Genomic DNA, 24,983 nt, shown 5'->3' with positions numbered 1-24,983 from the left:
ACCGGTGGAAAGGAAAGACTTGTTCCACCGCGGTGGCAACGCCGGGTGATCGTGGTGGCAACAATGGTGGTGTATTTATTAATGTAAAATTAATTAATGTGAAAGACAGATTTTATGGTAGTGGAGGCGAAAGGGTGGTAGTGGTAGCGACGGTGTGATGGTGGCGAAGACAAGTTGTAACACCGATAATGGTGGTGGTGGTGGCGGCGGCGACGACGACGGCGACAGTGGCAATGAAGGTGGTACCGTGGTTATTAACGTAAAAGTAATTAATGTAAATGAAAGTAGTTTAATAATTACTTAATGGGTTGGAGGATGTATGTTATAAATTATTTCATAATGGGTGTTATAGATATATAAGGTGAATATATTTTATTAGTAAATAAGAAAAATTGGTAAAATAGGATCATCATGTCGCTTTTTTTTTTATATAAAAGGAAAGGAGTAGTTCCTTTATTAAGGTTTATAGATACAACAATTAAAAGTATTTAAAGTTGAAATTGAAAACAAAGATTTCAAAAAGTCAAACATGACATTTAAATTGGAAAAAAAAAAATACTAATTTACTGCGCATGCTATGGTAAAGTTCTAATGGGCATTTCATTCGGTTGGAAAGTAAGTTTTGAGTTTCGATTAACAGGTTAACGGGTTGAAAATATCTAATCATAACTAGACCTGATATAAAAATCAAGTTGAAAACTTAACACTAATCCACACCTCTCTAACCTGAACCCAACCTACATACCTAATCAAAAATAGGTTATCCGGTCGGTGAGTTGTTTTGAGTAAACAAGTCAAATGGATTGGGAGGTTATTGTGTTAGCGGGTTGTTTTTTGATCAAATGAGTTGTTGGGTTAGTTTACGTTAAACGGGTTCGTTTAGGGTCATACAGGTTAAATGTGTAGGTAGATTGACAAATTTTTTGGTTGACAGCCTAATTTAGGGTAATATAAGTTAGACGTGTCAACCTATTAGAATAATTTAATATATTCTTGGTTTTGCATGGCAGTATATTAACCAAAAGACCAATATGGGATTTAATTGAATTGGGTTGGTAGGTTGGTGAGTCAGAAGTTAACAGGTCAAGAAGACAATAGTTAAGTGAATGTCATTTCTTATTTAAAATGATCTAGAATGCGGTGTCGATAAACTCCTTATTTGTTTTTACCTTTGCTAAGCAATTAAATGTCATTATTTACGTGATGCTTTTCTGTCTTTTAACTACGTACATTTATTGTTTTACGTAAATTTAATGAACATGTGTAAATCGTGTTTTCATATACTTACGTTTTTATAATCCGGTCAACGACCGGGTATTAATCGGAGTTATTAAGGTTGTCAAACTGTAGAATTACGAGTTCCATCAATTTCTATATTTTTAATTTAATCAATCGGCTACATTATTATTATTATTATTATTATTATTATTATTATTATTATTATTATTATTCGCAAAGTTTTACATGTGAATCCTGTAAACAGAACAGGAGCATATGTGAAAAACAACTGTTTCAACGCAATCAAACGTACATACATCACACCTTAAACCCGTGTTTTGTTTTTCTGTTTCACAATTCATAACAAATCACTCAATCTTCTTCTCTTATTTTTTATTTTCTTCTTTCTGATCAGTATTATTGTTTCAGCTAAATTGCAGCTTTTATGGCTTTTATGGGATCAAATTTACCCACTGAGGTAAATCCAATTAAACTATCTCTCCAGTAATTTAGGGTTTATGTTTTTTTTAAATATATTTACTGTTCTTAATAATAAATTTGATTTAATATTGTAATCTCATATTAAAGGGCAAATTTATGTGTGTGTTGTTTGTATCTGGTTACATAAAAAAGTATTTATATATTATGTGCCGATTTCACCCTTTGGAGAAAAAAGAGAGTATGTGCCGAAAACCCCAAAATGGATTTCTTATTGTATATTGCTTATTTGGTTTACGAGGGAATCCAGGAGTATGTATTTTAAGTGCTTATGGGCTATGGCTTAAAATTGTTTTCGATACAATAGGTATTTTTTGCTTAAATAAGGTGACACGCACCTAATCGCCCAACACCTAAAACTGCGTTAACACATTAAGCAATACACACAAAAAATAGGTAATATGAAAGACTGCTAAGAAAAGTTCAGTTTTTCTTTACATAGGCATGAAAAATGTGAGCGGGGGCGGCTGTTGGGCCCCCAATTGTGTAATAAAACAATTATTTTTGGTAAATATAAGTTTATGCAGGTTATTGATTAGTTAGGTTGATGCAGGTTGGTTTGCGGTTGCTTCTTGTCCCTCTTGATTCCAACATTGTAATCCGCACAGCATGGTAGGTTTTAAATTATGTCATATGAATATGTCAATATGATCATTTTTTAAGTAATGTGTTTTTGTTAGTATATCTACTATTTATCATAAGGCAATCATTTAGTGGGGATCATCTCAAATGTAAAACATTGGTCTTAAAGTTTTTAGGAAAGAAAACTTGATCTTAAATACCGAGGTTGAAATATTTAGTGAGCCAAACTAGAGCTTATAAGGGCTCTGCTTGAGCTTAAAAGATTTTCCCATTTTTAATTATAACTAGCCGTGCCTCCGTACAGTGCGGCAAAGACATAAGTGAAGAGAGAAAACTGTGTGTTTTTTAGGTGTTTTCTGTGGGTTTTGCTGGCTTATATAGGTTGGACAAAAAGCCAAAAAGGTGTATTCAGTTACTATGGTATGAATTGGAAGGCTGAGTGTGGATCAAGGAATAATATTTCTTCATCATATAACACATCATATCTATTCTGCAGCTGTTCTGTGGGAGTTGGTTTACCAATTTACTCTACATTTAAAGCAATAGAGACAAAGGATCAAAATGAGCAACAAAAGTGGCTTTTATACTGGGCAGGTAATCAGTGCTGTAAATAGTCATACACTCCACGCATTTTCAGTGGACTACATATGGTGGATATTTTTGTGTTTATGATATGTTCCTACTAGACTTTTGACAATATTGTTAATAAGTTATATACTTTGTTGGCATTTGTCATATAGAAATTTGCATCAAAGAGTACTATATAAAGGATGTTAAATTTAATATATGATAACGTTTGCAACTTTATAGCTATTCTGTTCCTAATCATTATATTAATTGCTTGCAGTGTATGGATCATTTAGTGTTGGAGAAATATTTGCTGACAAATTTATCTCCTGGTATCATGACAAACTTTTTTTTTCCCAATTAACTGTTCACTCTCTTAAGTTGGCATCCGTCTCACGGTAGCTAATCTCAACAGATTCCTTGTCTGCTTTTTTTAGGTTTCCACTTTACTATCACATGAAGCTTGCATTCCTTGTTTGGCTTCAGCTTCCAACCACAAATGTAAGCCACCCTTTTCTAAATGTTGGTAGATTTAGCAATCCCAAGCTACTAGTTAGAACTTAGAAGTGGCGAAATGGGCACAGGGTATTGAATAACTGGTAAAATGTTATTGGAACCCAGTTGGTAAACATCTAGTATGGGTTGAAATGGACCAGGCGGCTGTTGTCTATATTTATGGACTCTTTAAATTACTATATGTGTCAAGTATCATAACAGAAGCTATATTACTATAACTGTACAGTAATAAATTTTGTTTTGATACAGTAAATTATCAACAATTTTTACATTTTGAATACGACTTAAGTGACTTTTCACCATTAGACTTGTTCAACTTGTTTTCATCGTAGCTAGGTTTTCTAAATTTACCCACTGGATCTACTAGAAAAAAGGTATATACCCAAATTAACCTATACCTGTAAATGAGTCTAATTCTACATGTATGCTACTAATGACCAATTAAATCACAATAAGTCTTTCAAATTTGGCGTCTCTAATCTAACATTTTCATTTCTTATTTACCTTTTCCAGCTTATCTTTCACTCAGTTTTATTAATTCTTTTTTGTTTACTTGCTAAATCCTCTATTGTTCTGCAGGGGGCTAAGCAGTTATACACAAATCATCTACGTCCTTTCTTTTTGAGGCACCAAGCTAGGCTTGATCACATTGCAGGGTTGTTTTACAGTGAAGCGGTAAATCATCTTCCAATTTATATTTATAGCTGACCTAACTGGTAGTGATTTTCGAAAAAGCTTACATTTGATTTAATTAATGGCTAGAACACAATACATCCTAAGTTTTAACCATAGTTTTCTTTTTCTTCTGAAAATTAAAAGTGCTGGTTCCCAAAATAACTTGACGGATGTTTTTGTGACGAATTTCCATATGTTCAGTTTAGTCTAATTCATCATCAAATTAACAAAAGGAAACATTTTCAGGGTAAATTCATTAGTGCTCACCAAGGTGAATTTCAATTTATGAAGACAATCATGATGAAGCTATATATGTCAGGTACATGTCGTATCATGCTTTTGATTATTTTTAGTAGAAGTGTGTTAGTTCTGGAAATGTGAAGGGTCGAAACCATAGTGCTTCAAGTTTCTTCTAAAGTGTCTTGCTGTTCACATTAGGTGTTTTTATGCATATTTGCAAGTACCATTTCTTATTTTCAATACAAAGCCAAGAATAAGAACTTAATTAAATGTAAGTGGCGATATGGGCAGGTTGGGATAACGGTCAAAATGGGTACCCTTTTTTATGTGTCAATATAGGTTCACCCGAAACACCCATATAGTAGCAAGCCTGTCACTTATGATTGAAAAATTATACTATTTTAATATTAATCTTATATTTTGAATAATGTGATGTCAAAGGTAGCGTTATGCAGTAAAGTGACACATTGAACAACACCCATACCCTTTTGTATGTGTCAATATTGGTTCACCCGGAACACCCATGTAGTAGTAAGCCTGTCACTTATGATTGAAAATTTATACTATTTTAATAATAATTTTATATTTTGAATAATGTGATGTTAAAGGTAGCGTTATGCTGTAAAATGACGCATTGAACAACGCTCGACTCGTTTGCCCCATTCAACACATTAGTTCTTTTTCTTTTTTATCAATTTGTTATTGTACTCATCTAAATTGTTAGAAATAATGTATACTGGAACCAGTCCGGTCCTAAATACAGGCTTCAAATTGCCACCTTTACATAAGTACAAAAGTTTTTCTTTTTCTTTGACTAGGCTGCCGCATATCTCTAATACTTGTTATGTTTTTCTGCTGGCTTTTCATCAGTTAAGCAATTAGTCAATGGTAGTGATCAACCTGCCATGACACAAGAAAGAAGAGCAATCACAGGCCCGAGAGAACATTCTGCGAGCTCTGATTCTGAGGATGGTCGTCATGATGATAATCACGACGATGATGACTATGTATCTGTTTCTGCAGCCTCTTAAGTATCTGCCTCCTTAAACAACCTTGTGTATATCTTGCTCGAATCTTTTCCTGTCTCATATATTGCAACTTTTGTAATCTGGCTGCGCGTATAAGAGCCATGGGTCAACTGAAAGAACTTTTAACCACATGGACTTATGAATCTACAAAGATGCATATGCTTTTATAGGACTGGTGGAAGATTGTAATTCTTATGTAAATTAGTTTCTAGTATGTCGCATTGTTCACTTGACTTCATGTTCACCTCTTCGTTCTTTTCTTAAAGTTGATATTTCTACAAAATGGTCCATTTATCCCATGCATCCTAATTAAGATAAATGGATTACTTTGGGTAGTGTCATAATAATACACTAAGCAACAATTATCCATTTTGACATGCTAAAAGAATTTCAGTCTTTGATAAAAAATATATATATATATATTTGTTATCGTTTCTAATTTTGTAGGTAATGCTTTGTCTGGGCATTGTATTATAGCCTATCGGCTACCTTTAAATCTATTGCTTCTGAGAGAGCTGCTCTTTCGACTACTCCTATTATTAACAAATGCCTGTATAAATGTACAAAATTTTAATACCGTGGTTACATACTTGCATAGTTGCATGAATGATTATTTAATTTAAATTAAGAGTATCGGTTGGCTAGAGAAAGGTTGAGAAATGGTCGTGAGGATTACCTTGTTAGATCGTACATGTAAGTTCGAAGATTCATCTTTATCCAATAATCTATCGGACAATCTATATTGAGAAAACCTTATTCGTATATAGTTAATGAACCCTTTTAAGATCATGAACTTTACTTTCATTGGTTGATTGGTGTAACAGAAATTTAAATATGTATTAGACATTCACGGCAAAAGCAATGAATATTAAACCGAACTTCATTTGAAAGCTAGCTTTGAAAAGATATGTAGATGAGATTTTAAGTAATGATTATGTTCCACAAGACTAGACTATCATCATAATTTCATAGAGACAAATGATGCACTATATGTTTTCATATTTTGAAATTGACCACATGTTAACCAACTTTACAAAGAAAACAAAGAAGAAAATAATTTCTTGTTGAAACATGAACAATTATAGATTAAGTTTATGAAAATGGAAACACCAATTATAATAGTGAATATAAAAAATATGAGTTTTTTATGTACAATCTCTTATTACAAAATATAACCATGGGTTATACGAAGTCAAGAACCACAACATAAAAGTCTATACCTTTTTCAAGATTCATAAGGTTGGTTAAGTAACCAGCCTCTACTTTAATTTGTATCATTCAAGTTTTATCTGTTGTCCATTATTATATACCATATAATTTTACTTTAAATTTAAGTGTTTTAAGTTTGTATATGAAATCATATGAAACTCTTTATACTCTTCGAATCCCAATGTTTTATCTAGTATAGTTTTTATGTGAACTTTCAAAAGTCAATATTTCATTATAATATTATTGTTGGGGTAACATATTCCCCGTTAGAGATGAATAATGGTAGTTTTCAAACAAATGCATTCAAATCAAATTTTGAGTAAGATAAAATAGTTATGAATGTATTCAAAACAAAGTTCAATAACATGATCTATTTTTGATTTATTATGACTATTATTTTTTCTTATCCAAAACATTTTTAAAATAAAATAATATTATTGTTGGTTTTGAAGATAATAAAAAAATAAAAATTAAGTATATTTAATGATATTTAATTTAATATATTACTAACAAAATTGATTGAAGTCCTTTAAGAGTCAAAATTAGATTATCTTGGGGGTTTGTAGAACCTAAACACACAACAACTTGGAGAAGAAGCGATACTATATAACAATCCATTTCAATCCCACGGGAGACGACGATCATCTTCCTTCCCCAGAACCCTAACACACACTCACACATTCTCTCTCTAAATCTTTATTTTCTCTCTCTCTCTCTCTCTCTATATATATATATATATATATATCTGATATGGCTATGGATATCGATTTCCCTCAGTACCAATTACGCTGTCAGCTCATCGGTCACGAAGACGATGTATATCTCTCATCTCTCTCATATATTTATATATATATATATATTTGTATGTATCTGTATATGTATCTATATATATATATATCATGCATTCGGTATTTTATTAGTGAGATTAAGTTGTTAATGATTCAAATTGTATGTATGTTGATCGAGTTTTTATTTACTAAAATTCTTAACAGTCTTAGTTAATTGCGAGTGAAGCTGAATTTTTTATAATAGAGATAGAGATAGGGATATAGATATACCGATTCGAGTATCTATTGTTGCTGCATTTGATATAATTTGTGGATTTTTATATATACTTTTTGTTCTTTGTATTATAGTGCAAAATCAGTAGGTTTAGGGTTTTTTTTTTTAATTGTAATTTAAGTGAGATTAAGTTGTATTTATTTAGTTAATTTGTTTGATTGTTGGTTAATGGAAAGTGAAACTGGTAACTGGATCGGATTGTTTGGAGAGATGATGTTATAGCTTTGGGAGAAATTTTGATAAAATTATGGATTTTTATAGTTGTTGGTGCTACATTTGATTTGTTAGAAGATTTATTAGGTTTAGGTGTTTTTCTTTTTTCTGATTATTTGCATGAAAAATCAGTGATTTACATAATTACATTCCCTTTGTTACAAAATTAGAGATGTTTGGAAGTTTTTGCGGGATTTGTGTATCTTTTGGAAGTTAGTTGATATGTAAGTCACTAATAGTTATAGCTTAGAACTAAAAATGATGAAAGTTCCACACTTGTGAAGTATTTTGTTCTACATTTGATTTGTTATATGGAGTTTTTAGGTTTAGGGGTTTTCTGATTGACATTCTGATTATTTAATGGTGATCAGTGATCTAATTCCTCGGTTATGAAATTAGAGATACATTTTGAGTAGAAAATTGACGTAATTCGTTTAGCTTTTGAATGTCAATAGAGATTTAAGTTGCTAATTGGCAATTTGGTTGTAGGAATCTATGGCAGTGCTGGCTGCATTTGTGGTTATTAATAACTTCTTATGAAGTAAAAATTTTATTGACTGTATTAATAAGTGTCCAAAAGTCTCACTTCAGCTTAAGTTTTGCTGTTTTGAATCGAATACATATGCTTCTTTAAAAGCCTTGGTGTGGTATTACTGTAGCAACTACAAAAACAAAACAGACATTTGATACACATGCTGAATTGATAATGAGTAAATTGTTATCTGCATACATCTGTTAAAAGTAGACACTATGTTAGCTACAGTTATCCATAACAAGAGTTTCTCTTATGAGTTTTGATACTAATTGTCTGTTTCAATGTTAGGTTCGTGGTGTCTGTATATGTGACAATGATGGAATAGCAACTTCATCCAGAGACCGAACAATTAGGTTCTGGTCATTAGATCAGACTAACAACTCTGCTTACAGTTCATCAAAGATACTGCTTGGGCATACTAGTTTTGTTGGACCTGTGGCATGGGTATCTCCTAATGAACAGTTTCCAAAAGGTGCCCTATTATCTGGTGGGATGGACACACTTGTAATCGTATGGGATCTAGCAACCGGAGAGAAAGTTCAGACATTGAAGGGTCATAAAATGCAAGTCACGGGGGTCACTTTTGATGGATCAGACATTGTATCATCATCTGTTGACTGGTTAGTTAATTTTTTGACTAGTCATGATCTCTGCCTCTGTGTGTCTCTCTCTCTCTCTCTCTCTCTCTCTCCCCGTGTCATGGTATCATTATGCAATATGCCTTAGGCTGTAAAACTAGAAATTTTCTGGTTGCCTTCATGGCTCACTTATTATCATATTCTAGATATGTGTTCAAGTAATAAATGCTAAATAGTTATAAGAGAAAAGGTTGTGTAAATGCTTATGACTGTACATATAATCTCAAATTAAAATTTCTTTTATTATAAAGCTATATCCTACCCACTACATAACTCATGTTGGTTTCTGCTATATTCACATATATTTGATGATTTTTTTTTCCATAGTAGCGCCTGATATTGGTTTTTGTTCTTTTTCCTTCATGAAAGTACACTTAGACGCTGGAAAGGTGAACATCAAATTGAGGTTTGGGAAGCCCACAAGGCACCAATCCAAGTAGTAAGGGCCCTACCATCCGGAGAACTTATTACAGGTACAAATACATCTTATTAATTGTTTCACATTTTAGAATATGATTTTAGCGTGTTCCTAAATCTTTCCTGTATTTACCGTTTATCTCTGATTATAATGTATTTCGTTTCTGATATAATGTAATCCAGGTTCAAGTGACACAACCATTAAGCTATGGAAAGGAAACAAATGCACACATACTTTTACTGGTCATACAGGTATACATTTGCCTTTGTCTATTCCTTAAAGCATGGGCAGTACATATTAGTGCATATATACTTATAAAAGGACCACTTTTTAGGTCAAATGTCAGTTGCTTTTTGAAGCAGGGAAAATGTCTTACTGATTCTGTGTTTGTCATTTTTTTGTGATTAATCTTATGCTATCAGTATGTGCATCGCACATGAGCTAACTTCACTTGAGCAAATAGCTGTTAAACTGATGATGTATTGCCACGGATCATATTAATTGTTAATGTGCTTTTCTCTTTCTGAGAATCTGCAGATACAGTGAGAGGTTTGGCCATAATGCCTGAGTTGGGCCTACTTTCTGCATCACATGATGGGTATGCTTTCTGGCTGTTAAATACCTATATTTTGGCCATGTATTGCTGTTTTTGGTATGTCAAAATAGTTGATACCACGTTCCTTTTGTGCGTGTTTAATTTTATGCTGTCCTTGAGGAGTAAGGACGTATATCATCATTTGAAGGCTGAAGCAGTGCTAGATGCCTAGATGAGATCAGGGGACTGTTACAAACTTGTACATGGAGTTTGTTGCAACAAGTTATATTTGTGCTCAGAGTAAAAAAATTAATCTGATGTATGTTATGGTCAATGCTGATATTTCATAATGATCCCAATACATCATTTAGAACATGTGTAAATTGATCACTTGAAATGTGAGGAGGAAATTGCAACCAGACACCATATAGATTCGAATAAAGAAATATTGTGCCATTTCTTTTGTGGTCGTTTGCACTTTTCAGCGAGTCTTTCAGCCATGAGATGCACTTTAAACCCTTAACTACACTCTTAAAATACATTTTTATTTTTTTACCTGACACATGCGTCTAATAAAAACCACCACCAAGGCTGTCTAGTGCCTAGTGGTTAGATGTCCCAATAAAAAGGGCTCAGGTTTGAATCCCCCTAGGTAAACAGCTTGGGGTGGCCAGGGAAGGGGTTCGGAAATGGTCACGGAGATATCCCAGTTAGAGTGCATAATTTTAACTGATCTAAGCTAACAACTCTCTCTTGGCTATCCTGAATAGGGAAAACCTCCTCCACTTACCCGTTCCACAGCGCCTCATAATAACTGTAAAATGTGACCATCGCCTTTTTGATTCTCCTTTTTATGGACAAAGATATCTAGTGTTTAATTCATGTTATGCTTTAAATTGACGAATCATCTTGGTTTATAAATGACAGTTCTGTCAGACTATGGGCACTTACAGGTGAGGTTTTACTGGAGATGGTTGGTCACACAGCCATCGTCTATTCTGTTGATGCACACAAATCTGGGCTTGTTGTCAGCGGTAGTGAGGATGGGTCAGCAAGGATATGGAAAGGTGATGTATCTTCTTTTTTGCAAAACTGGTATCGAAACCGACCATACTATCTATGATACATTACAAAAAGTTCATATATACATCTTAACCTATTAAACTAGAGTTAGTTTCATCTATATATCCTTGTAAACTTTAAATATTACATCTATATTCTTTGAAAAATCAAAGTTACTTCAATATGCTTTCAAAACTTAAAAATACTTATATATATCCAAATTAATGTTCATGAGTTATAATCTTTGAAACTCTTATGCAAAACTTAATAGAATTGTGTTGATTAATATATGGGAGACAAGGGTATTTATTTCAAAATAAAAGTCAGTAAAATATGGTTAAATTATTGATTTGGATATAAATATGAGAGTTTTTAAGTTTTGAAAGAATATTGAATCAATTATATATTTTCAAAGAATACAGACATAATATTCAACTTTTACAAGGATTGCAATTACCTATTTACCCTAATACCCTTTTGACCTAACACATTTAAATACCAACTTTACAATGGCGGAACTTAAACAATTGCTATGGAGGGGCGGAATTCAATGAGACATAAAATTTAGCTTTGTTAGAGAGGCTAATACGTAAAATGAAAATTATTTTTGAAAAATATATAAGAAAATTGGTATTAAAAATAAAAATTTGGAGGGGCTGGAACCCCCTTTGGCCCCTTAAAAGTTCCATCCTTGCCAACCTACAAAACTGATTTGAATGATCTTCTGATATGTGTTGTGAAGTTAAAGCAAAATATAAACTCTTCTCAATACTATGCATCAACTTCTGGAAACTTGGACAAATTGTCAAATCTTTTAATATATGTTGTGAAGTTAAAGCAAAATCTATACTCCTCTCAAGTGTCAATACTATGCATCAACTTCTGGAAATTTGGACAAATGTCAACAAATTTGATGAGACAATTTCTATAATTTAATGCTATTTGAGTACTATTTTTTAAGAAAGATTGTACCTTTCGACTCAAAATTTACATTGCCTACTTAATGTCATAAAATTCTATTCACAACCTATTCCAATTTTATAAGAGTAGAGGCATATTTTTGTAACTTTAATCAAAGACTCAGTCTTCACAAGAGTATAGTTCGTATAAGCAAATATTAATCACCGCTTCTTTCTTCCTATAAGGTACAGATGCATAGCATGGGTAACCCTGCTAGTTAATATATAATGAATAATATATTGCTAGTTTGAAGATGGCAATAATAAGTCTGATGGTAGTCAACTAATGTTATGGAATTAAGATTATGGCATTGCTTGCATAACTGGTACTGATTCAGACCACTATCATTTGAAAGATCTCTATTTGGTCAAAGCTGTATATAGGATTCTAACTGAATGAATCACATGTTATGGCAGATACCTAGAGGGTTAAATTTTGAAGATATCATTACAATTTATAACTAAGGCTTATGCTCTACATGCCTTAATGTTATTATACAGAAAATTAAATATCAGATCCCAGTCTCTTTCTTTCTCTCTATTGTTGACTTTCAAGTCTATTGTCATGTAGTATCTTAAAGTCTATGTATTCATTGAGTCATATTTTGCTAAATATGAAAACTTTCATCTGATTATATGTCAATCTATATTTGTCTGATGTTCTGTGAATTTGGTACAAATGCAACTTTTACACATCAATAAAAAATCAAAGGATTATTTTTGTTTTCTGATCAGTAAGGTTCAACTCTAGGGATTGTGTAGCAGGTGGATTTTTATAAAACTTTTACTCTCTCATAATTCAGTTATGAGATATTGTTTCTACTATCATGTCTTTAGCTGTACATGGTAAAATAGAATTCGGTACTAATCATGATGCATGAGTCGCTTTTGTGACTTGGTACTTGATGCATATTGGTGCCATCACAAATGTACTAGTTCTGTATCTTTAAGGTTTTGTAAGGAAAACATGCCTTAAACACGTTAGTATACATCATTATATCTATTGAAAATTCAATTTTTTATGAAGCCTATAACCTTTGAGAGTATGTTTGGCTTTTAGATGGAGTTTGTGTTCAAAGTATAGAGCATCCTGGTTGTGTTTGGGATGTCAAGTTCTTGGAAAATGGAGACATAGTGACTGCATGTTCTGATGGAGTAGCTCGTGTTTGGACTATACATCAGGATAGGATAGCTGAGGCTGTAGAACTTGAAGCCTATGGTTCTCTACTTTCTCAATACAAGGGCAGCAGGTATTTGCTACTTTATTTATATTAAGCATGTTGTTTATTTCTTTTATTGGAAATATATATAATTTTATGAGCAAGAACTTTTGACAGACATTTACCTCTTATTAATAGCATTAACATCGGTTTTGTTTTTTCAATACCAGTTGTCATTTTGGTGTTACTTTGTGGAGAGGTATTTTTGATTGTGGATGTACATGCTTAGGGTAAAAATCACACCCAATGGGTCAAATGGAAAACTTAGCTTAATAGGATACTAGATTTACATACAATTTATACACAAGTTCTTAGATATATGTATGACATGTGATAATGGAAAATGAGAAACAAGAGATAAACACGAAGTTTGTTTAATTGGCCCATCTCATATGTCATGTTTGTTTGTAAAAAATTGTTTATAACAAAGGCAAATTTTGATGCATAGACCCCCCCCCCCCCCCCCCACCCCGTCACACCCAACCATTTTGTTCTAAGAATTAGTTTTGTTAGTATCTGATAGGTACCTGAAATATTGAACACAGGAAATCTAGGGCATAGATTTCTGATTTCGAAAAGAAACAAATGATAAGGCCTATTCGAGAAGGCAAATCTCCAGAATAAACATATAGTTTTGCTAATTAAAATATCAAATATGACCTCCAAATTGAAAACGAAGCCTGCTATATAAATGCTAACAGTTTGCCCATGCTAAGAGTCACCAGTGACATTCTGATTTCTTGCCAATTAACTATTTCCTATATAATATTCTGCCCAGCACCATTAATTGCGTATGACCGTCTGGGATCTTATCAGTATCTTAATTGTAATCTTATCTGACACACTCATTTTATGCACTTGAACACGAAGTTGTTCATGCAGGATTTAAGCACAAAATCTGTGGGTTACGGTACATATGTGGTTGATGTTAAGTACTTACTTCTACTTATACAAATCTAGACCTAGATATATGATTATTAACTAAATTGATCAATCAATGGCTGCTTTAAATATCGAATATCGCTAAATGTCACAGGTCATCTCTTCCATAATGAAATAAATATTTATGTTGCTTTGTCAGGAAAAAAGTGGGAGGCTTGAGTTTGGAGGAATTACCTGGTCTACAGGCTTTGCAGGTTCCAGGTACAATCAAATTCTTGTTCTGGTAGATAGGTTGACAAGGACCATGAGTAGGATATAGGGCCACATCAAAATATATTATGTTTAAGGAAAATGCTAAATGCAGCCCTAAGGGCTGCACTTAACGCACATAAAAATATTGTACCTTTCATATCAAAAGCCCACCCCTGAATTGTGGTAAGTGTACAACTATTTAATACACCTTAACTAAAGCCCTTAGGGCTGCATTTAGCAAAACCCTATGTTTAATTAGTTGGAGCTTGTTCTGGTTAAGTTATTTCTGTTCCCTATGATTATTGTCTCATTAAATGCCAAATTTTGGATATATTTTTAAAGATTTTTGAGATTTTTTTACAATTCCATCAAACTTGAAGCCATGGTTTCAGATTTGGAATAAGAATTTTTACTTAGATGGACCAAGAAGTTTTAAATTTGTGTTTTCAAATCAATCTTTGCACTTTGGACGGGATGTTATTGAGGGTATTTTACTCTTTAAGAGTTATCTTCATCTGTAACTCACAATTTTCATTTGGATATATGAGGTAGTTACCATTTATGCTCTAAATGATTAATATAGGATATTGAGTGAGTGGCTAGCATTTCTGGCCATGTACTTGCCACCTTGTTTCTCAACAATATATATCGCAAACCGAAAAGAAGAAGCTCTAGGGCCTATAATATTTTTGGACAAGTGAAGTGTATCAGAATTTTATAATGGCAGTTTTGAATTGTATATAAGATTTTGCTATCTTCATATTTCATGATTTGTCTCATAATTGAAACATTTATTATTTATTTGGTTATAATGATGTTGAGTTTTCAAACTTCAAAACTCGATCTCTATGTATTTTTTTCAGTGAATTGTTTTATTAAAATGAAGCAAAATAGCCTTCTAATTCAAGAGGCTTTTGATTATGTGATGAGCAGGAACCAAGGATGGGCAGACTATGGTCGTACGAGAAGGAGACAATGGCGTTGCATACGCATGGAACATGAGAGAACAAAAGTGGGATAAGGTGGTATCCTAGACATATTATGTTGGGTTTTATGCCTTTCGTCAGGGCAAGAGTCTTAATGTTTATCTTCTTTTCTTCTTAGGTTAATCCTTTTATTTTCTAGAATTGTAGGTAAGCTTTGAATGTATAATATATGCTTTTTAAAAAGAGTATGGCATTGAAAGGTTCTTTGTTCATGGAAAGGTATACTTGAGCTGCTAATTATACTGGTCTTATATCGTCATGGCAGCAGCATCAGCTACTTGATCCCCAAGAACTGTTGTTTTGCCAAGGAAACCATTATGTCCTTTTCTGCTTTTTCTTTGTTGTTTATTTTTAGATCAATCAATTCGGTCAAATCCGTCCGAATAGAGTTTATTTGTTTGTAGAAAAAAATGAAAAGAAGTAAACTGCTTTATAAGGAATTTCCATAATGACTGTCAGCCCCCTAGATGTTTGCTTTTTCCATCTGTTATAATTTGAGAGTAGGTCAGTCCATAGATGATGGACACTTGTCCTTGTTTTAAAAGATATAATATTGGCCCTTTAAATTAGAGCATTTTATCATAAGATTGAGTAATTTTCCCTTTTCTGTAATTGTATTACTCTCGGCTTACCGTTGAGGATGCATGTCTTACCTTCACAGTTATGTAAATATATCTATTAAAAGCAGGCGTTTTCAACTAGATGTTTAAATGACTTGGTTCTGTTGGTATGTTGATTTTAATTATCAGCATTTGTTATTCCCCTTTCAGATTGGGGAAGTAATTGATGGTCCTGATGATGGCATGAAGCGCCCTGTTCATGATGGAGTACAATATGATTTTGGTCAGCCTCTTTCTAATCCATATTTGATCTGATAGCTATGTTTAAATTTTTGTACTTTTATACTGATTGCATAAGGTGTTTCTCAATCAGTGTTTGATGTGGACATTGGGGATGGAGAACCTATTCGCAAATTGCCATATAATAGATCAGGTACTTTCTTGTTTTATTTTTTATTTCAGGATGACTTGGTAAAACTTAATGAAATCATTATTAAAATTTGATATGGTTCATTGTATTTTTTAGATAATGCATATGACGCTGCTGATAAGTGGCTTCTTAAGGAGAATCTGCCTCTTTCATACCGTCAGCAAGTCGTAGAGTTTATACTGCAAAATTCAGGACAAAAGGAGTTCATTTTTGATTCATCATTTAGTGATCCTTACACTGGCTGTAAGTACATCAACCGATAGTGTCATCAGAATTGGTATTTTTATAACACGACTGATTTTTGGTCTAATTTTAATTTTTCAGCCAATGCTTATGTACCAGGACAGACTTCCAAGTCTGGTATGTCTTAGTAGTTATATGGAGTTTCATTTTCCTCTCTTTTTTACGTCTTTGTGTTTTTTTCTTGACAATTTTTGATCATGTTCTTTGCAATTCAAACAGCAACATCAAGTAAACCAACATTCAAACATATACCCAAGGTATGCTTATAGTCCATGGATCTATATAAAGAACTAGCACTTGATTTGCTTGAAGCTATATTTTTGCTACACTTGTAGTTGTAATATGTGGTTGTAGTCTATATTACATTATATTAACATTGCTCTATTCAGCTCGATTTTTGATATTGTCTGTATAGGGTATGGTTAAATACTTTTTAGCCTTTTAACGATTGCTGGCACGTTAGGAGGCAAAGCATTATCCTCTGATGCATATAAGCTTACTTCTGCACTCGATAAATATCTAACCCGATTTATAACGTTCAAGAAGATAGTTATACATTGGATTGTTCCAGTATAATGGCATACAGAAACTTATTGCTAAATTCAGCTCGCCAGTTTTGTTTGTCAGTAGTTCGGCACAAAAGTTTGCTCTTTGCAATTCCTCAGATATGATGAAAGAGCTTCACTTGAACTCGTTTATATTACATGTCTTAGATAATTTTCTATGCTCGAACTTAGGTATGCATTTTTAGTTATAGTATACTGCATTGGCTAATTAACACTCTTTCCAGAAAGGAATGCTTGTATTTGATGCCGCCCCATATGATGGAATCCTCAAAAAGATTTCAGAGTTCAATAATGCTTTACAGTCTGATCCAGTAAGTTTTGGTCTTGTATTATCATTCATATCTTTTGATTAAGTAGTATCACGGTGTCCATTCCCTTTGTTCATATGGTGTGAGTTTGTCACCTTGGATATGCTGCTTTAGGACCAGCAGAGCTTATCACTCAGTGAGGCCGAGACATCAAGATTGGGTGCTATAGCTAAAATATTGAAGGATACGTCACATTACCATACTAGTAAATTCTCAGATGCTGATATCAGCGTATTATTAAAATTGCTAAAAGCTTGGCCAGCTTCTATGATGTTTCCAGGTGAGCTTCTTAGTTTTTAAATTAGGGAGTTATTGTAGCTGTAGGGATGATAAATGCATGGATTACTTATTTCTTTTTTTGATATTAAGAAGTCGTTGATTTAGTCATACTAAAATTATTTATATCTTCAAGAAGTCGTTGATTTAGTCATACTAAAATTATTTATATCTTCAGTTTTCCATTATTCCTGTTAATTCTTTTTTAGTGATATGGTCATTTACTATTTCTCAATAAACTGAGTCACTTCTGAAATTTATGTTCACTTAAATTAATAATATCGTTTCTCATTTCAGCAATTGATTTGTTACGACTGGTTGTTCTGCATCCTGATGGTTCAGCGGTTCTTAAGCATGCTAATGACAGAGACGGTACGCATACTAATCTCTCATTAATATATTACAAGCAGCTGATCTCTTGAATATGCTTTGTTACTTCGGATGATATACCGTATACTGCTATGCATGCTGCAATTCGTGATATGGACATATTGTGTCTTTGTACAAATCATGTTATAGTCGTGTGGTTTCTAAATCATATGATCTAATCCCATTTGATATTATCTAATCCATCCCTCTTTATGAATGCATTCAAGTAATTTTTATTTCAAGTAACTTTTTAATATATTCTGCTGGCAAGCTACTTTGTTGCTGAGTTTACATGCAATATTCCTCAATTTAGAAGTTTTTTCGCCACACATTACAAGTGGCCAAGTTTTGGGTAGATGTAACAAGATGGACGGGACGGGTTACTGGCAAACACCTTGTCTGTTTCTAAGGGGGTTTTTGTTATGGGGATTTTAAATCTGGATTTGCTTTTATACCTGGAGTTGGGTGTTTGTTTTTAGCGTACACGGATATAAGACCTTGTTTGTAAAAAAAAACCCTGTTTTGTAAAAAAAATTTCGAAGAAAACATGGAAAATAGAAAATATGATCAAATTAGAGTTTTCTAAAAAAATTTCCAAGGAACTGGAAAACATCATTCTCCAGTTTACAACATATAATTTTCTATTCTCCATTTATAATTTTGAAAACAACATTTTGATGTTTTCCATTTTCCATTTTCCATCCCCTCTCCCCCGTCTTCAACATGTCTTCTAGTTTACTAATATGAAAAATGAAAATAACATATTAAACTTTTAACATGTTTTTAAAATATTAATTGGTTTTAGGGAGATGGGAAACCCCTTTTATTTTCTAGAAATTTAGAAATGGAAAATCAGAAACCATCTTCTACAATTGAACACAACCTAGGACGCGTTTAGTTGTGGAAAACACCCCCTGGTTTCCGTTTTTGTATTAAAGAAATCATGGTAAACAAGAACTGCGATGAAAACATAGTTTTCAAAAAAAAAAAAAAAATCCAAGAAAATGGAAAACACCTCCTTTTTTACAATATCAATTTGGAAAACAATTTCCATTTTCATTTTCCATCTCCACCCTCCCCTTACATCTCTGACATGTATTCTAGTTTTTCTAAAATGAAAATAACATTTTCTTAGTTGAACACGTTTCCAAAATTTGTATTTGTTTTCGAATTGGAAACTCCTTTCATTTAAAAAAAAAATAGAAATGGAAAACTAGAAACATTTTCCACACATGAAGTTTCAAGATTTTTTAAAACCTATACCTATGGCGGATGGTGGCTTCATAATCTCACACACAAAACCCTCCTCTATCTCTCTATGCGGCGGTGTAGTGGCTGCGGAGGTGGTGGTGGTGGTAGCGGCGAGTAGTATAGGTTATTGATGTAAAAGGGTTAGTGTGGTTATTTTAGGAGTTAAGGGTAGATGTTGTAAATTAATTTCATAAAGGTTATTATAGGTATTTCAAGTAGATATCATAGATATCTAAAGTGGAGATGTTTAAAATAATGAATAAAAGGTATGGGCAATTTTGGGGTTATCAACAACTTAGTTGAAAAAAATGGAGGGAACTAAATGCTTTATAATGTAGTAGAGATATAGATAAACTTTAACTTCATTATCATCTTTCTTTTTCTTTCAAACCTGTACCCATTTCCAAACCCTTTTACAAACCAAACACATCCTAAAGATCTATAAATAATAACTGCATTAATATTTTGCATCTTCAGATACATTCAGAGAGTTGATTCTGAATGTTACAAGCAATTCTCTTGCATCAAATCTTCTAACCACTATCCGTTTGGTGGTTAATCTTTTTAAAAACTCTGACTACCATCCCTGGTTGCAAAACTGTCGTGTTGAGGTATGTGATCAAATTGGGATTCTTTTTGTTTATTGATTTTGATTAAGATCATCCTTTTGTAGTAAACTACACTGAATTCCATATTTTTGACCTTGTAGATTTTTGATGCATTTGCAAGTTGTTGTACATCTTCAAATAAGAATGTCCAAGTATCGTATTCTACATTGGTACTCAAGTAAGGACTGAATTTTACCTTTAATGTAACTATATTTCCAAATTTGCTTTAGGTATTTTCTTTGATCCTTCGTTGATGTATATGTCGTGGTGAGTAATTTGTTCAAGATCTTTACTTTTAACTATGTATACTCTCAGCCTTTTCTTACATTAATATAGTAAAATTGAATATGCTGTCATTCCAAAGCTAATTTGGTAGTCTGTGTCTTGTATTAACCGTTCACAAGCTTTATGCTGTTATCATCTTCGTAACCCTTTTTTTATTTTGAGCTTTATAGTTATGCTGTGCTATTGATTGAAAAAAAGGATGAAGAAGGTCAAGCCCACGTTCTTTCAGCAGCTTTGGAGGTGCATAAATCTTCTAGTATATACAAGAGCAGTAGAATCTAGTGGTTATAGAATGGGTGGGTTGGGTGAGAGGGCTAAGAGGTGAAAACAGGTTTGGGTCAAATGTGTGAGTGTAATTTCTGGTCGGGTCTTGATCGGATCGGGTTGGGTAGACCTGAAAAGACTTTTTTATCTGAGTTTTTTTTATCGTCTATGATAGTAATTATTAAGCCATTCGACCTCTGGGGAAGCCCATACTTAGAACATTTTGTATACTGAGCAAATGATTTACAAAACGATGTGGCATAATGACTACGAAGATATAGAAAAAGAACTTAAATTAGTGGTCTACCTTGTATGTGGTGAAGGCTTTCTCTTGACCCAATTCTCTACTCTTGCCAATTATCTTTTAAGATGTTTCCATTATAAGATTTGCTAGACATACATCATGGGCCAAGTCAATTTATTCATAATTGTAAGGGGTGAAGTCCTCTGCTCACCATTTACCCACCTACCACACACAGCCAATGAGGATGCTCCCCGTCTACTTATTATGTGTGTGTTTGTGATGCACGCATTAATCTTGATTTTGATTTCTTTGTCTTGCAGATCGCGGAAGGGGAAACTCTGGAAGCAGATGCAAAATATCGAGCTTTAGTTGCCATTGGCTCACTGGTATATTATAAATTCTCACTCATCTGCAGTACTCATACATTTTTTTCCTAACATTTCGATGCCATTTCTGTAAATATTTATACATATTATATCTATATCATATTATTTTTGAATTTATATGATACCCGAGATCTAATGGATCACTCAGTTAATCAGTTGGTTTTCTCATCGAAGTATTTGTGTTTAGCCAAGAGCAATAGTTTGGAACAAAAAAGGGTTATGATAGTTCATCCATTATAAGACTGGCCTTAAGATTTTGCTCCAAACCACCATCTCACAAATTGGTTTTTGTTTTTGTTGACTATAAAAACCATTTTTTTAGAGTCAAAATTTAAACAGAAATAAAAGGCAAACGAACATCAAGCTGCACCGCCAACCCTTTATTTCGCAATTTTTTTAAGTCCTCATTTTCTAATCTCATCACAGATGATCGAAGGTCTCGTGAAGAAAATAGCTCTGGATTTTGACGTTGGTAGTATTGCTAAAATGGCAAAAGCATCAAAAGATATTAAAGTAGCTGAAGTAGGAATTGACATCGAAACTCTTGTAAATCAATGATTCTTTCCATGTCACGGTAATCATTATACTGTTTCTCTGTCTAGACTGGTATTACAGATAAAGTGATCACTTAACTTAAATGGTCTTCTCTTCTTCCTTTTTTTTTGGTTTGTCTCAACCACCGTATCTCAGATGGATCATATGATTTTTAAGTTTTATCCAGTTGTTTTGTCCATTGGAATCGAGGTTAGATGGGCATAATAGCAAGACGCTTGGGGCCAGATTCTATTTTATTGAAATCCGATTTCAATTTATTCCCAACAGACATTCTTATTTAATGTATTAGTTTCATCTGTTTATTCTGTGGTATTCCATTACAAAGAATTTAATACTCATTTGGTGATTCATTACTAAAGATTAAATATACAAACCTATTATCCATAAATAGAAATTTAAAGCAGGTTGTTTAGTGTCAAATAGCCACTGCATAATCTAAAATGATATTTGACTTGAAGCAGGTTATATATGCATTTATAAATGAATTTGGAGGACTTGCTCTGTGATCAAATTAATTTGTGTGCTTTTTATGCAGAGATAGGATGCTACCGATGTGTGCCAAGAACATTACAAGTCGGCCGAAGAAACTGTAAGGCTGTTGAAACCTTAATTGGGGCACCAAGGCTCTGTGAGATCAATAGTTGATGTACTAAAATATGCTTTTCTCGTAGTTAGGTCATTGCCATTCATGAGGTACTAACCATATTTTGTCTGGGCTAAGAATGTGTACTTAATCTTATTTATTACAATGACAATTCTTAAGCTTGTTTCTTTGGGGTAGGAAACGACTTTGATTGATGTTATAAAACGGTGGTACATAAAGTAGCCAAATAACTAGTTTCTTGTCGACTGTGATATCAATTTAAAATCACATACTAATCACCACGATCTATAAACAGGAAGGGCTTTCTGACAACTATCATTCTTTGACCTTACTGTCATTAGCCGTTCCACTCCATGATATATGATTAAACGTCGTGATGTATTGACAAGTGATATTGATTTTTGTTCATGAAAAATGTTTGAAAATTAGACAATATGGGAAATGGGAATACTCATTTATAGAATTATAGTTGTGTATATTTTACTCAAAGATTTGGCCTCTTTGACTAACCTGAATAATGAGAAACTCTCAGTTTATATTGTATTTGATTTGATGGGGGGAATGCTAGGTGGTGGTCGGATGGTATGAAGATTGTGCCAAAACACGAAGTAATTAGTATAAGGGTAATACATAGGTTATGGTTTCTTTTTCTGTTTTCTACATTGAAGTTTATTACATTAAATAAGATTTAGACCCTTGAAAGGGCTTGCATTTCCTTGGTTTACTGAGGATATTTTCATTATTAATAAAATCATAATAAAAAAAAAAATCACATCAATCGATTTTTATACAGCGTAATGAATGAATTAACCAATAACCTATTTTAAGCTGTTGTTTTTTATTATTATTATTAACTTTACAAAAGTTATCAGATTCAAATCCCATTGAATATAATTCTAATGGTGGCTTAGAAAGGGTTTGGAATATAGCATGAGAGAATCCGTGTAGCGCGTACATCAAGCCATCAAGGTATATCATTGTTCATGTTTATTGCTCATAACTGCATGAGCAATAACAAAGTAGGTTAATATTATACATTCACGAAAGTGTGAATTTTCTTTGTCAGAAAAAACATATACCTAAGCGAAATCTTCTTTTAGTACTTATGAAAATGACACTTTCTTCGACTAGATGTCCAAACACAACATACGACACTTTCTTCAACTTGATGTCTAAACATTAAACTGTATTTGATTGGAAAATATTATCTTACCCTAGAATAATATTATTCAAAACTAGCTATAAAACTAGACGTAACTAGTCCTAATACCCGTATGATGTACGGTAGCTATATAGATTGTATCATAAAGAAATTCGAATATGCTTCATACATGATTCGTGAATATGAAATAAATTATGGTTAAAGTAATCGGAGCTAAATTATAATAAACAGTAACGATAAATATAATATATGTTTATTTAGAGTTTTGGAATTACCTTAAAAATTTTAAGACCACATCAAAATCAGAATTTGTAAGCATAGTGGATGATGGCAAATAGCATTGTGATTTCGGATCGTAAACTCAAGTTTTTAAAGTCTTCATGTTAATAACTGATTATAATTAATATAAGTAATAGGAGTTGTAATTTGAGAAAGAAAAAAAAAGACAATTTATTAATGAGAAAACGATTCAAATAAGTTTATAATTTTTTTGTATTAATAAGTCACTAGTTAGAGTTTAATTTTAAGTCTAATAAGAAAATTGAATTTCTATACAACTAAAAAAACAAATTTTATTTTTTAAAAAATAAAATAATTAAAAAGACACGTGTCGATCAAGGATTACGCCACGTGTCGATCAAGGATTACGCCACGTGTCGTTTCAAAAACATGTCAATCCTATTTTAGTTTATTAGTAGATAGCTAAATGCAATTTTTTAATTTTAATTGCACAATATTATCTTCCCCTATAATAATGTTATTCAAAAAGTGTGTCACAAGAAAAGAAAAAAAATATTATGTGTTGTAACTTCTATTCAATATTCTTTTAATGTTACACCATCATTGTATTAGATGCTCGACACCTTTCCAATATATTTATTTATTTAAGCTTTGTAGGCAAACTAAATTTCTAACATTTAGAAAGAGTGTGAATCTGTGATTAAGACTAGTACCAATTTATTTAACTCTTAGCTCAAAAATAATTTAGAAAATGTATTTAATCAGGGTTAGGTGATATGATATGATCCTTAAAAGAACTGGTCTTTAATGAGTTAAGAGATTGTGAGAGAGTCGTCATTCTAACGGGTAATAGAAACTATAAAGCCTACTTCAATTTACTATGTATATAAAAATAGAATAATTGTTGGATTGAGCTTATCACAAGATTAGAACTAATATCTTTTCTTTAACGACAATGATCCATTGGTACAATAGTGAGTTATTCCGATTTTATTATGTAAGTTGAAAGTTTGATTCCTTTATATACAAAATCGTCTCTAATTAAATTCTCTAGTAGTTTAGAGCTTAATGGAATCCCTAATTGTTTGTAAAAATGGGTAATTTCAATTGAGAATCCTCAAATATAGTGATCGCAGTTGATTATAACTTGTAAGGAACTATTGTTATTTTTACATACCACCTTTTTGGCATATCAATCAAAGCCGTAAAAAAGCTAAAATTAATGAATTATCAAAATCCAATATGAAAAGTGAAAAGAAAAAGGTTAAAAACGAGACCGTTAAAAAGGTTAAAAAAAGGTAGTTACGTTTTACCCGCAAAAGAAATCCTGTTCCCCT

At 32.5% G+C, this 24,983-nt stretch overlaps 2 protein-coding genes across 2 annotated transcripts; both read left to right on the top strand.

Moving 5' to 3' along the window:
* The first annotated feature begins 1,451 nt into the window (after positions 1 to 1,451).
* Positions 1,452 to 5,562, top strand: LOC122600469 (HVA22-like protein k). Its single transcript, XM_043773185.1, has 9 exons — positions 1,452 to 1,527; positions 1,648 to 1,696; positions 2,270 to 2,328; positions 2,795 to 2,892; positions 3,146 to 3,197; positions 3,303 to 3,366; positions 3,961 to 4,056; positions 4,303 to 4,375; positions 5,167 to 5,562. Exons 2-9 carry the CDS (start codon positions 1,664 to 1,666, stop codon positions 5,325 to 5,327), a joined length of 636 nt encoding a protein of 211 aa, XP_043629120.1. The 5' UTR covers positions 1,452 to 1,527; positions 1,648 to 1,663; the 3' UTR covers positions 5,328 to 5,562.
* Positions 5,563 to 7,097: 1,535 nt separating this feature from the next.
* Positions 7,098 to 22,409, top strand: LOC122599306 (phospholipase A-2-activating protein). The gene is made up of 23 exons (XM_043771802.1): positions 7,098 to 7,349; positions 8,632 to 8,963; positions 9,351 to 9,454; positions 9,582 to 9,650; positions 9,937 to 9,997; positions 10,862 to 11,001; positions 13,016 to 13,205; positions 14,257 to 14,318; positions 15,243 to 15,331; positions 16,066 to 16,138; positions 16,229 to 16,288; positions 16,382 to 16,528; positions 16,610 to 16,645; positions 16,748 to 16,785; positions 17,319 to 17,405; positions 17,517 to 17,682; positions 17,976 to 18,050; positions 19,776 to 19,909; positions 20,008 to 20,084; positions 20,362 to 20,431; positions 21,020 to 21,085; positions 21,512 to 21,659; positions 22,176 to 22,409. The coding sequence occupies exons 1-22, from the start codon at positions 7,284 to 7,286 to the stop codon at positions 21,641 to 21,643; spliced, it is 2,274 nt and encodes a 757-aa protein (XP_043627737.1). The 5' UTR covers positions 7,098 to 7,283; the 3' UTR covers positions 21,644 to 21,659; positions 22,176 to 22,409.
* Positions 22,410 to 24,983: the final 2,574 nt, after the last annotated feature.

Source organism: Erigeron canadensis, chromosome 5, assembly GCF_010389155.1.
Source record: "Erigeron canadensis isolate Cc75 chromosome 5, C_canadensis_v1, whole genome shotgun sequence".
Taxonomy (NCBI): domain Eukaryota; kingdom Viridiplantae; phylum Streptophyta; class Magnoliopsida; order Asterales; family Asteraceae; genus Erigeron; species Erigeron canadensis.
Note: the sequence above shows the minus strand (reverse complement) of the source record. Positions and strands in the feature narration are given on the sequence as shown.

Bases quoted from the DNA above. Each gene is read 5' to 3' on its own strand.
- LOC122599306 (XM_043771802.1), top strand. From the start codon at position 7,284: ATGGCTATGGATATCGATTTCCCTCAGTACCAATTACGCTGTCAGCTC. The intron at 9,455-9,581 runs GTACAAATACAT...AATGTAATCCAG, and splicing joins ATCCGGAGAACTTATTACAG to GTTCAAGTGACACAACCATT. The intron at 16,646-16,747 runs GTATGTCTTAGT...CAATTCAAACAG, and splicing joins AGGACAGACTTCCAAGTCTG to CAACATCAAGTAAACCAACA.
- LOC122600469 (XM_043773185.1), top strand. From the start codon at position 1,664: ATGGCTTTTATGGGATCAAATTTACCCACTGAG. The intron at 2,329-2,794 runs GTAGGTTTTAAA...TCTATTCTGCAG, and splicing joins ATTGTAATCCGCACAGCATG to CTGTTCTGTGGGAGTTGGTT. The intron at 4,376-5,166 runs GTACATGTCGTA...GCTTTTCATCAG, and splicing joins GATGAAGCTATATATGTCAG to TTAAGCAATTAGTCAATGGT.